The sequence below is a fragment of the Acanthaster planci genome, linkage group LG05, assembly GCF_054643075.1.
Source record: "Acanthaster planci isolate LZ-2023a linkage group LG05, COTS_SCS, whole genome shotgun sequence".
Taxonomy (NCBI): Eukaryota; Metazoa; Echinodermata; class Asteroidea; order Valvatida; family Acanthasteridae; genus Acanthaster; species Acanthaster planci.
The window spans coordinates 464,001-477,081 of NC_141781.1; the positions used below are offsets into that span (position 1 = coordinate 464,001).

The 13,081-nt window shown below is 38.7% G+C and overlaps 1 protein-coding gene across 3 annotated transcripts in view; it reads right to left on the minus strand.

Annotated features, from left to right (window-relative positions):
* The window catches only part of fam227b (family with sequence similarity 227 member B), an 18,725-nt gene extending 5,739 nt beyond the window's left edge, over positions 1-12,986 (minus strand). Inside the window, exons 1-13 of one of the 3 annotated variants that reach the window (XM_022245162.2) lie at positions 12,789-12,986; positions 10,999-11,201; positions 10,460-10,568; positions 9,277-9,420; positions 8,720-8,740; positions 7,435-7,547; positions 6,778-6,882; positions 6,271-6,369; positions 5,431-5,535; positions 4,259-4,385; positions 3,402-3,533; positions 1,873-2,078; positions 926-1,080 (exon numbers count right to left, since the gene is read on the minus strand). In XM_022245162.2, coding sequence (XP_022100854.2) covers positions 926-1,080; positions 1,873-2,078; positions 3,402-3,533; positions 4,259-4,385; positions 5,431-5,535; positions 6,271-6,369; positions 6,778-6,882; positions 7,435-7,547; positions 8,720-8,740; positions 9,277-9,420; positions 10,460-10,568; positions 10,999-11,136 — 1,454 coding nt within the window. In that variant the 5' untranslated portion in view covers positions 11,137-11,201; positions 12,789-12,986. The remainder of the gene's footprint in view (positions 1-925; positions 1,081-1,872; positions 2,079-3,401; positions 3,534-4,258; positions 4,386-5,430; positions 5,536-6,270; positions 6,370-6,777; positions 6,883-7,434; positions 7,548-8,719; positions 8,741-9,276; positions 9,421-10,459; positions 10,569-10,998; positions 11,202-12,788) is intronic. The other 2 variants (XM_022245164.2, XM_022245163.2) reach the window with 2 other exon arrangements.
* Between the last annotated feature and the right edge of the window lie 95 nt (positions 12,987-13,081).

A 13,081-nucleotide genomic window follows, 5' to 3' on the forward strand; every position in this document is an offset into this window, starting at 1 on the left:
TCAGAGCAGTGTAATCTGTACTGCATGGTCACTATCGTGAGATAACACACACGTAAGTACATTAACATTTTAGTTGGGTAATGACTACAGAGATGCAATTTTATACATGTACAAAGTGAAGGGAACCAATGAATTTTTGGAAGGACAATAGAGAGCATAGATCAGGACCTGGGTAATGTATTTTTAGTGGGAAAATGAAAATTTTTTTAATTTTTGGGATTTAAAACCCCAAGTTTATGGCCAAAAGAATAATGGATTTAATGACAAATTAATTTTACGTTAGTTTTAAGTTGGTTAGGGAGATTTTTCTACTCTTTTTTTTTCACTTTTTGGTGGAGAGTCTGTAATGAGTTTGCTCTCATCGGGCTCTCTGGTGGCCTGGGCATCGTGAACACCCATTGTCCGTCACATTCTTTCTGATTGGGTGGCATGAAAGCCCCCACAAAGAAAACCCTTTGATTGCCTGGGAATCTAAAATGCCCCAAAACTGCAATCATGGATTAGGGAGCATTATCACTACACCTTGTACAACAGTACATATATTGAATGGGTATGGCGATTGATGAGATGTTTTCAAATTGCGCATGCTAAATAGATATATAACAATACATCTGCACTTGACCGGACCGGAAAGAGCACTTGTCTTAACCAAAATCTTGTATCACCCAAACTCGTATTAAAGATTTTTCCTCATATGAATGCACACCTTTCGGTCGGGACTGGTGAAATATGCTCATCTTAACCAGAATCTCGTCTTATCCGAGCTTGTATTAACGAGAGTCGATAATACTTGTACCATTTTGAACCAAACCCATCCATTGCAAACAATATCATTAAAACCCTGGAAGTTTGTTGGTATTTAGACACTCCAATTGATGACACTTCTCCAGAATAATATTAATTATCATGTGACTTCAAAGGATATGGCATTTTGGCAATCTCTGTCCTGCGTACGTTACGTCCAATGTGTTCATTCCCAGCTAAATCCTTCATGTAGAGATAATGAGCAATGAGTGGACTACGACCTTGAATGTTGAATAACACTCTCTCAAAGTCTGGTCCCGGACCCATCTGGTGAGACTACAAAAGAAGATTGGGCAAACTCATAAATCACTACCTTAAGTATTTGGAAATTTGAAAACATAGGAAAACAGGGCAGCAAAGTCCAAAAGATTTCCAAGATCAAGAAAAACAAATAAGCACAGTGGTAGAGAAAAATCAATGAAAGTACAGATTTCCGTGGAGATAACTAGATCAAGACAGGGTCTATCTCACCAGTACTTTGGCTTAAACAGAATAACAGCTTGTTTTAATCTTGGTTTATTAACATAAAACACGATAAAAATAACTGATCAAGTGGAATAAAAGAGGAATTTATTCAGGGATTTCTGTAAGGGCAATTAGGGATGGAACCTATATGACCTCATGCTTACTGGCGTGGTAGCTTACCCTTCAACTACTTCAGCTTGCTAGGTGCACTCAGCCAAATCAAACTGAGTATTACTACAGGAGCCACAAGCCATGACCCACCAGGGCTGCTAATACGCACTGCTAAGCAAACAATTTTATGCTAACAGAAGCTCTGTGTATTTCGCAGAGACTGTAAGCAGTAAGCACGGCAAAAGGCATACCTTGGAGGAAAAATCTGTTTCATGTAGAGACAAAACAATAAAAATCTGTGTGCTCACCATAAGCACAACTACGCCCTGCACTGTCAAAAATAGCACTTGCATCAGTCAGCAAAATGTTCTGCTTACAGCTTTTCTGCTAACTGCCAAGTGGCTCCATGATACTGTACTCTGACGTTAGGAATACTTGTTTACATGTACACACACCTGCATGTACTGAAAACACATTAAACACAACTCTCACCTCTGCCTGCATTGGTGGTACCGGGGGCAATGCCATTCTGGTGGTATTCATCAACCCTGATTGGGCACCAGTCATGCCAGTCATTGGCTGGAATCGAAGGCTCTTATTGGTCATCAAAGTGACCTCGCGAGACAAGCCAACATTGGGGGCACCCTCCGACCAAGTCTCTTCATCAGAGGGTACATCAACACTGATTGAGAAATCAGCTGCAGGAATAAAGAAAGACACTGGCAGTAATTAGGAATGTGAAAAACAAACCAATAATAGAGATGTGAGGCAAAGAAATTAAGAAGTTCATTCCAAAGGGAATGTAAACCAATAGATAGTTTCTATGACAGTGCATGGAGAAGTGACAAGCACACCCCAGCAATTTCTGTCGGCAGCAACAGGTGACATTTATTCTCGTCTCAATGCTTCAGTGATTCCCATTGCTTTTATAGGTGCACACAGGCTTCAACTGGTTCATGGAGGTTAAGCATGTAAAGAAACCTCTAGAATCTATGCGTGACAGTCAGGCGTTGTAACAAATACCACTCCATAGCCTTGATGACTTTGGGTCAGAGTGTGACAAGGCAGAGAATGCAATATGAAATGTAGCATATATCTGCAGCCGATTTCCCGAAACGTGGCGTAACTTTGAAGTATGTATAAGCCTTGTGTCACAAATTTATGCTGTAGCTGGGCAATATACTTACATTCGATTTCACAAGAAGTTTCGTAGCTGTGCCACGTTTTAATAATATTTAATTTCTCGGATGAGGATAAAAATGGCTTCTATGATGGCTGTTCCTTTCCAGTGTTACACTGTCATCAAACAATCGTCGAATCACCTCCACATGCCAGTTTGAAAAAGTTGTCATCTTTTCTTTGTCTGATCGCCAAACAAGTTTTTCATTACCTTTTACAACTAAGTTGCATGTTTCTCAATTAAGCCTTGTTAAATTCAGCAATGATGAGGCTTAACCAAACACAAAAGCTAGTCAAATCATTTTTGCTTCATTTGGTACAACTTACGCCACCTAAAATGACTGCATAAGTTACGGCATATTTTGTTGCACAAGTCACAGACTTACGCAGTGCGTAAGATTAATTAAATTGGCCTTAATCTGTTGGGTGACTTACACAAAAAAAATGTGACATAAGTAGAGTTACACCATTGCGTAAGGTTTGGTGAAATCGACTACAGGATGACTGACAAGCATGATCATGCATAAAGTCAAGTTCAGAAATGGACTCTTACTATGTTATCTTTTTTATGAGGATTTTCAGCCCAAAAATAATCCTGTGCCAGGCCATAAAACCTGCATCAACTGGCTAAGCTATCAATGGGCCCTATCAAGTCTAGTCAAGCAAACTGGGTGTTAATGCTGCCATCACATCAAAGAGGGACCAGGACACAGGAAGTTTTAGGACAATAGGAAAATGGCTTGCCTAACCTTTTTGTTTTGTTTTTTTTCAATCTCTCTTTATGATGTAGGGTTGGGTAGGTGTGCGGTGGGTTGATTAATTATAAATGTGACAGTCCTCACCTTCTTTGTTTATCTTTCCTTCTTTCATGAGGACAACTTTCTTTTTATCTTCTTCTTTCTCTTTGTTCATACTCTTTGGCTGAAGTCTCTTAATGTCCCAGTGACTCCAAGCATCTGGTCCTGGTTTGATACCTACAATGACACAGAAATATATCTTCTATAGAACATGTGGAAAGCATGGGTATACTATCATTAAGAGGGCATCGCCTCTAAGCAGTCAGGTTGGTACACACTCAGGCACATTCTAGGCATCAATTCTAGGCAGTCAGGTTGGTACACACTCAGGCACATTCTAGGCATCAATTCTAGGCAGTCAGGTTGGTACACACTCAGGCACATTCCAGGCATCAATTCTAGGCAGTCAGGTTGGTACACACTCAGGCACATTCCAGGCATCACCTGTAGGCAGTCAGGTTGGTACACAGGCACATTCCAGGCATCATTTCTAAGCAGTCAGGTTGGTACACACTCAGGCACATTCTAGGCATCACCTCTAGGCAGTCAGGTTGGTACACACTCAGGCACATTCTAGGCATCACCTCTAGGCAGTCAGGTTGGTACACACTCAGGCACATTCCAGGCATCACCTCTAAGCAGTCAGGTTGGTACACACTCAGGCACATTCCAGGCATCCTCTCTGAGTGAATCTTGAGCAGATTTCACAGCAGTCAGTAAGGCTGTCAGTACCTACATCGACAGGTTCTCCTTGGAATAAGGCCCAAGTTTCCTCTTCCAATTCTCATGTTGTCCCCTCTGAAAGGACTTTACTGAGACACTTTACAGTCCTTGGACCACAACCGGTAAAAACAGAGGCAATAAATCCACATTGATGCAAAAGCTGAAAGGTTTTACGTTACCTGCCACCCATTCACTGCACAGTGTTGCTACTTTCTGCTTGAACTTGGCATCGAAATTGTGATGTGAATCAATGAACGCTTCCCAGTAAGCAGCAAACATGGACTGGGCCAGACAGTCAGAATAAACCTGCCAGCAAAAGATTACATAGCGCCATTGTCAATTACAAAATTACCAATAAATTTTCAATTTTAATGTTTTACATTTTATTTTTTTCTCATCAAGTAAACATTAAACTTATTACATTAAAAAATTACAGCAAATTACATAAATATTAAAAAAAAGAAAAAAGACTACACTGATAAAATCAAATATTCACTTTCTATCAGTGGACAGACAGTAATTATTTGGTCTACCTGTTTAGACAAATAAAAAAGAAAGAAAGACTAAAAGAAATAAAATGAAAATATCTCCTGTCTCTACAAAAATACACCTAAAAAATAAGTTATGAAATTTGAAAAACACGGCTATTGAAAAACAATAGTGACAAGGTCCAATGAGACAGAAGATAAAGACAGATTTAAAGGAGGGGGACGACAGGGTCAATGGCGACGTAAGGAAAGAAACAAAGAAGACTAGGAGAAGGAAGAACCCTTGGAGCTATGAAAGGTTTGTGAGTGGGGGAATTTTCTGATATCCTAAATTGAAATCAAATTGAAATGCACTAAATGCCCAACACAGCTATTCAGTCCTACACCATTAGTGCAATAGTTCCTAGGCTATTTTTTCAGTGTCTGCACTAGTAATCATAAGTAAGAAGTCATGGGTTCGAATCCCACTAAAACAAGCTTGTGATTTTTATGCACTAAATGCCCAACACAGCTATTCAGTCCTACATCATCAGTGCAATAGTTCCTAGGCTATTTTTCCAGCATCTGCACGAGTAATCATAAGTAGGAAGTCCTGGGTTCGAATCCCACCAAAACAAGCTTGTGATTTTTATACACTAAATGCTCAACACAGCTATTCAGTCCTACATTATCAGTGCAATAGTTCCTAGGCTATTTTTCCAGCATCTGCTCGAGTAATCATAAGTAGGAAGTCCTGGGTTCGAATCTCACCAAAACAAGCTTGTGATTTTTGTTTGCAGCACTCAGACCACATTGAGAGCACACCGTACATACTTGTCAGCATATGGGTAAAACCTGGTGTAAAATCAATTTTTCTGACTTACAGCAAAAAATTTGTCTTTGATGTCTGGATTGACACTGGTGAACAGAGCCACAAAGCTATCAGCTATCCTGTTGAATAACTTGTTCTGCTCAGCCTCGCGTTTAGGCTGTAACCAAAATAAATCAAAAGCTCAAACTGTTATAAGGTTCAGAGCAATGCTTTCCCAAACATTATTTGATATGGAGAAACAACCCCACATGTACAGGAAGCTTGAAGAAAAGTATTTGAATCATCTAACAAAACAAGTCTTTTTTTAAAGTGGCTGAATTAGAACCCTGAAGACCCAAAGACAGCATTTGGGCAATGCCATTGTAACATGCATCATGGTGTGCAAGTGCAACTTCCATGGCACATACATCTATGATATTAGCCGTCAATTTCACATCATCTAAAAAGACAAAGCTCAGGTAATAGGTAGTACGACAGAACAGTCATGGTCAGAATTCTTACCACGAGTGGCAAAGTTATCCCCTCCCCACCCACAAAGAAAACTAACCAATTTGATATCAATATAGTAAGTCTTACTATATAAATATATAAGTACATCTTGCCTAGTCCAACCACGGTGCAATACTGAGTGGTATAACTGGTTTACTATCCCACAGTTAACATGAATTTTAAATGGAATGATATCATTTTGCATCTTTTTAATGATATTTATGTAATGTATGTGAATGTTTTTTAAGTATATACATAGATGATTTTAAGTTTCATGATTTTTTTATTTGTTTTGATTCTGATGTAAATTGAAACTATTTGGGCCCTTGGGCCATTAGTTTCAATGTTTTTTTTTTTTTGGATGTGAGAAAAAAACAAGTATATCTTTGCATAATCTACTGACCTCATACTCTTGAAGGAAGAACCACCAGAATGCATCTTGCATGACAGCAACAGATGCTTCTGATAAAAACAACTTCTTCCAGAACTTGTTGAAACCAGACTGGATCAAATGGAGACAAAAAGGATAGACAAATAGAGCTGGAAGTTTTCAGTGTTACTTTTGTAATATCACAGATTCATGTACTGGCCAATTTGGGGGGGGGTGAATAAGTTCTTTGACCATCCCTATTTCCTGTACATGTACAATTCCAATTAAGTGCAATGGACCCTGAGCGGGACCAAGAGAGGGAGCAATTTTTCCAGCAAAAGAGGCTCTTCTAGTGGGAAATACACTTTGCCGGTTCACTATGAAATACACTATAATGACTGTAGAAGTATTTTGCAGACTCTGGCTCAAAAAAGAAGACTTTTGGCAGTTTCATCTCTTGAAGGAAAATATAAAGACCATCAAACACGTCCTGTTAAACAACTTAAATAATCAAGATGCTCAAAGAGCAAGTGTGTTTACATTGAAGTCCTGTGCTTTGGTAATTCTGTCCAGGATTTGAGGTGCTTCTAGTCCATGAGGTAACTCTGTCAACTCCTTCCGACTAAAACCTGGGAAGGAACTTGTCTGTCAAACAAAACAAAAAAACACAATCCACACTCTGAAATTACTGCAGCCACAAAATGGAAACACCGGTATGTCTTGAACATAAACATGGCTTTACATGTAAACAGAATGACTGAAAGAGCGGATAACTTTTACCACGGCATCAACATTAAATATCACTGGCCTTAGCACATATATCTGGTATTATATGGCATGTGGTATAACTTTTCAATTACAACTAACCAGATATTTAATCTTAACAATTCTCACTTCATATTTGGCTGTCAGCTTGGCATGAGTTTCCAGTCCAAGTTTCACCTATGTTCCCCCCTGTTCATGTCCAATCACAGTCAACACGAGCTTCAGGATTCCTGTTCCTATGAATTTCCAGGTTTTCCCTGAATATTTCTTTTCTCCTAACTTTTCATCTTTCATTCACAGGTTTCATCAGGCTACTTTCATAAGCAACAGCATCCCAAGACACCAACGCGACATCTTCTAGATTCTCTGATATCAACCTCACACCCCAAATGAAGTAACTAATTGTTGAGAAATGAACTAGTGCTTCAATACCTCCACACTTCTGGCTTTACTGCCCAGAATCAAAGCTCTCATTTCCTTGGTCTTGTCTTTCTTTTGTCGTTGGCTGGCCTTCACAGCATTGGACTCTAACGCCCTCTCCATGACTATAAATCAAAGCCATTTAATAAAATCAATGTTTGGTCAGGATAAAAAGGAAGCTGACAACAAAGACTGAAGGAACAGATCAAGACATTTGGAGATTGCAGTCAGTCATCTTAAAATAACAAAGTTGAGAGAGTGTGCAAAAACCAATGTGCTCAACATCACTCATCACAATCTGTATTCAGTTGTGCAGAAGATAAAAAGAGTGCCAAAAAAGAAGACAAAAACAAGAAAAGGTATTTATGACAAAACAAAATGCAATCATTTGATTAGCAACGCTCCTTTTGGAAACTCAAGTGTAGCTAGATTGTTCAGTGCAAATGAAATTCAAGATTGTTTTTCACAAAGCAGGTCTCCAAACTACATGAATTTGACAAAACATGGCCACTCAAGTTTGGACAAATCCCTTAAAATTATCAATCAGAGAATGATTAATGCACTAACATTACAATACAAGGGACAAGAAACAGAGGTCACACAAAGTTAAAGCTGTCCAACATGGAAAAAAAGTTAATCAAGTGCAAAAATTAGAGTATTTGAGGTCAATTTACTGGAGCTGCCAAACAGTGTGCTTGCTTAAACCAAAGCAATCACACTCAATGCTCTGAGGTCAACATGTAGCGGATAAAAAATCAAATGTTGATGATGACTATGTTATATCAGCATCATTAGCGTACAGATCTTTCTGCTCAAGGACCCATTTACAGGACGAAAACAAACAAACAGAATTCCGAGTGATTAAAGAACACCCAGCACAGTTGCTACATACATGTATGCAACTGTATACAAAATAAGTGGACAAACCAAAAGTAGCAATAAACTAAGTACATGTAGCTTAGAGACCTGGACAAGTTTTCAAAGATACTGTGCTGGGAGAGTGCATGGTTGAGTGTTTCCTTATTAGGCCTTTGATTTTTCTGCAAGGTGCTACTGTTCTCGAGGAAATTTAGTAATTGTACAAAAAGAGTTACATGTACATTCAGCATTGTGTCAATGAAATATATCTGGCGAGTCATTTTCCATCAACACTTTCTGTAATCACTTCTATCTGTGTACATGGGTCCAATATGAGCAAGCTCCAAAAAGTTGACCCAACATTCACAAAGCTGTGACACACACATTACAACGGGTCATGCAAATAGCAGTAAAGCTAACTCATTAAGCAAACTTGTACCTTCTTTGTGTACCACTGGTCCTGGTTATAAGCACCAGGAAAAAAAAGAAAGTAGCATCAATTAAGCAGGGATTAGAACACAGAAAGCATGACAGCAGATTAAAAAACAAACACAGACTACAGATTAGGCTCAGTTATTGTTCATAAAACACGCAAAAGGAAAAAAGGTAACTCCTGCAACTTTGGAAAATTAAAGAACAACCTCTGAAAGGACAATTAAAAGTAGAACATTAACTGACTCATATATTATTTCCTGAAGTGTGCTTTCCATTATAACTGTGTTGTGACCTTTGCTTCTGACGTTTCTTCCAAACCACACGTATCAAGCTAATTACTTTTTTGGTATCTTCATGAAAACTGTTACCCCCCATGGACTGAAACCAGAAATTGCAGAATTGTCTGCAAGATTTTGAACTGACCCCAGTATATCTAAAAACCCAAAATGTTAGCTAAATACGGCACCATCATACTCTCAGACATATTCAAATCTTTGATTTCACTTACAATTTACCTTCAGTGTTTTCCACTACAATTTACTTGCAAACACTTTTACATACCAGCACTTGGTGAGTGGAATAGATTATTTTGCCAGCGATAGGACAGCGCCTCTGATGTGACTATCTGATTGGCGTAGACATCCAAATGTTCTTGTAGCTGGTCCAGTTTAGACTCTAAGTTATCCAACATGTACATTGGCAGAGCTTAGAAATTCACAGGTTAAGAAACCAACAAGTTTCAGTAGTCTACAATTAACTTGATGCCCAACACTCTGACTACATTATCCACATGGTCCGGGCTATCCTACATGTAGTGACATGATCAGAAGGTAAGTGACCCACTGATAATATTCAGATAACTCAATATTATGCAGACTCCATAAAGACTAAAGAAAGCCATGTTTGATTCAATATTTCGTTCTTTATTCAGAACATCCTGAAGATGTTCTGAATAAAGAACGAAATATTGAATATTTCGTTCTTTATTCAGAACATCCTGAAGATGTTCTGAATAAAGAACGAAATATTGAATCAAACATGGCTTTCATTAGTCTTTATGGAGTCTGCATAATATTGAGTTATCAGAAGGTAAGACTTGAAGGTTTTCATGATAAAAGAAACTAGATGAGTAAAACGATTCCTGCAGTTTCCTGAAGACAGAGTACACTGTTCGAACCGTTGAGTTATTCCCCAGTTCTTCTCAGAACCGAACATACTCAAGAAAGAGATTGATACATGGTACAACAGCAATCAGTTTACTCCTCTATGATCTGAAAACTCTACATATTAAACCCAGGTAGATTCAATTGGCCGCTGAGGATAATGGAGTGACTCTGTACATTCCAAACAAGTCTCTGTCATTTCATAAGCATTGATTTGTTCCATCAACTGATGGCCAGATGACAGTCAGTAGATAGATCATTGTACTATACATGTATGTACACATGTGGAAGGCAAGGTCATGGCTGTTCATCCAGACAAAATAGTAACTGATACCGAATTACCGATTAGGACTTAACAACATTCCCTCTTCTGACAGATGAAAGTTTCTGAGACGCAGAAAAAACTTAAATATGTTGGCAAATGATGCACAAGAACCTCTGCTGAAGAAGCATAAGCTAACTTTCAATGCAATGACTGATACGGAGAGGATTCAGTCAGCTACTCATATCTTGCCGTCAACACACAAAATAATTTGATGTTTTTTTATTTTTTAAATTTACCAGAACTTTACAAAGGATACGTGCATGATCGTACAATGCATTCAAGATGTCCTCCTTTTCTCCAAGGAGCAACTTTTCTGATGAAACATCAAAGTCACAGTCATCTCCCTGGATCACTGGCCAATCTTCCTACAAAGATCATAATCATATCATTGATCCCTTTAATGTTATGTGCTAAACAGAATTTGTATAACATCCAGCTGGTATATCCTGTGTACAGGATGTACTCAGTGGAAGCTGGGATATGTGCTACCGCTAGGAGTGGAACTGAAAAAAGCAACATCATAAACAATGACTCATTGCACAACTTCTAAAAACAATCCCGAACTTACATCATTTTAGTCTTTTTTGGAGTTGTAATTACTTCAAGACATATTTCTCACTGCATCATCCCTTACATTATCACAAAGCATACATTTATGCAAAGATATTAACATCAACATTTCAGATTCAAATTATTGTGATGTAAATGTAATGAAAGGCATAGGCAAACACTTTGGTTTAGTTTTGCATTATATCTACGCTTCAAGGACTTAAAGTTGAATTTGATTGTACCTACCCACTTCATATTTTGTTTTTCCAACCATTCATCTAGTGACTCAGCTGGTTTAGATCTGTCAATCTGACTACTAGTGATGCTGCCGGTTGCCATGGAACCAGGAGATGTACTTCTGTCCTGTGACATCATGGCATACATGTATCTGTCACAGCGACTTCAAATGCAAGGATTGTAATCTTTGGCAGATCATTAACATTCAGGATCTAAAACACAGGTAAAAAGGAGATATTTAAGGACAAGATGATTTTATCCTTGTAATGGCGATATTATTAGTAGTAATATCCTGATGTCATGTGGCAAAATGGCCCAAGTAAGATATATTGATATATGTATATCGATACGGGTTTGATATCGATATCACCGATGTTAATTATTCGCCACTTACAGTGAAAACTAATCAGACTTGACAATAGGTGGTGAAATTTGGAACCTGGCAACAATACGGTCACGCACATAGTATTTGGACAACTTATTCTCGGGGCAACTCATACCTGGGACAACTTGTGCCCAAAATTTCACACCCAGGACACTTCATACCCAGGACACTTCAAACCTGGTAATAAAAATTGAACTGTACTTTACTTAAAGATTTTAATAAACATGCTCCAGTAATTAAAATACTTTGGACAATATCACCATAGGTTATCTTTGGGCTTTCTTCTTTGTGTCAATTTTTTTTTCCCGCAAAATCAGCATCAATCACAAACAAGGGGAGTAAAGCCCTTGGGAGTGCCTGCTAATCAGTGGTTCTAAAGATGCTGCACCACCATTCATCCTATCCGCCCCACGCTACACGTTGCAACCGCTGAAGCATACACCTGCATGCAGGCTCATTTTGCCACTTATAGGAAAAAGAGATTGATTCAATACCTAGAACTTATTGCCTGCGCAAAATAGATGGCTCTTTTCAGGGCAAAAAATATTTTTGAAAATGGAAATCACGTGAAATGCTTTTCCATGTTTTGTTTTCATTCTCAATTGGTTCTTATTTCTACCACTCAACAATTTCAACAAGGCGTAGTTATTTCGAATGCTCACTGAAGAAAATCCGATTACACACAAAACAGACAGCTACATTATCAGCAACCGAAAAGCGCATTTGATATGCAATAATTCTGACGTGATGACGCCACAAGCCATGATAAAATGTACACGTAATGTTTACTTGGGTTATGAGTTGTCCCGGATACGAATTGTCCCGGGTACGAGATGTCCCACATTAACACACATTAAGCCTAACAGTTAGGCTTAGTTACAATACGGGTGATTCACAATTGTGCCCCTCCATGAGTTTGCAATGCATTGGCCAATCATAACGCACACAATCTGTCAACCCTTTCCTAACGCACACTGGGTTGATAGATTTCATGCATTGTGATTACCTAACGCATTGCAAACTCTTGGAGGCACACTACTGCGAATCGCGCATATTGTCAGATCACACCACAATGCATCTAACATTTTAAGTAATAATATAAGTGTGAACCCAAGCTTGGGTACCGATGTCAAGTTAGTTCCTCCGTGGTTCCTCGTGCATCCTGAATGTCCAACGGTTAGGCCTACTTATTCAACGTTGAATTACAAACAGTTAGCCTACTTATTCAACAATGAATGTCGAACGTCAAACGAGGAATTAAAGTTGGGCCTAACATAAGGGCCTACGTAGGCCTAACCATGCTAACTAGAACCACAGAGAACTAGGCCTAAAACTCCACACCGCTGTTCTAAATCTGATTATGTCGCTTCATTTAAAAATCAAATGACACCCACTGTCGCCAAAAACACCTTACCATTAACTATGGAGTTAGGACCAACCAAAACACGATGGTCTCAGTGAGAACTGTACTCCACTGCAGTTTCAACACGGTTACAGACATTTGCATTTTATATTCACCATCATGTTTAGCGCTTCGCAACTTTCTGCTTTTTCTCTCTACGTTCAGACGTTGAATGAATCGTCGTCAGGAACGCTGTGAGTCGGTGAGAGAGGTACCTTGATAGATCAACAGACTTCCAAAAGCAACGAAACGGTACCCGACTACTTCACATATTACATGTCAAATACGACGACTGTTCACATTTC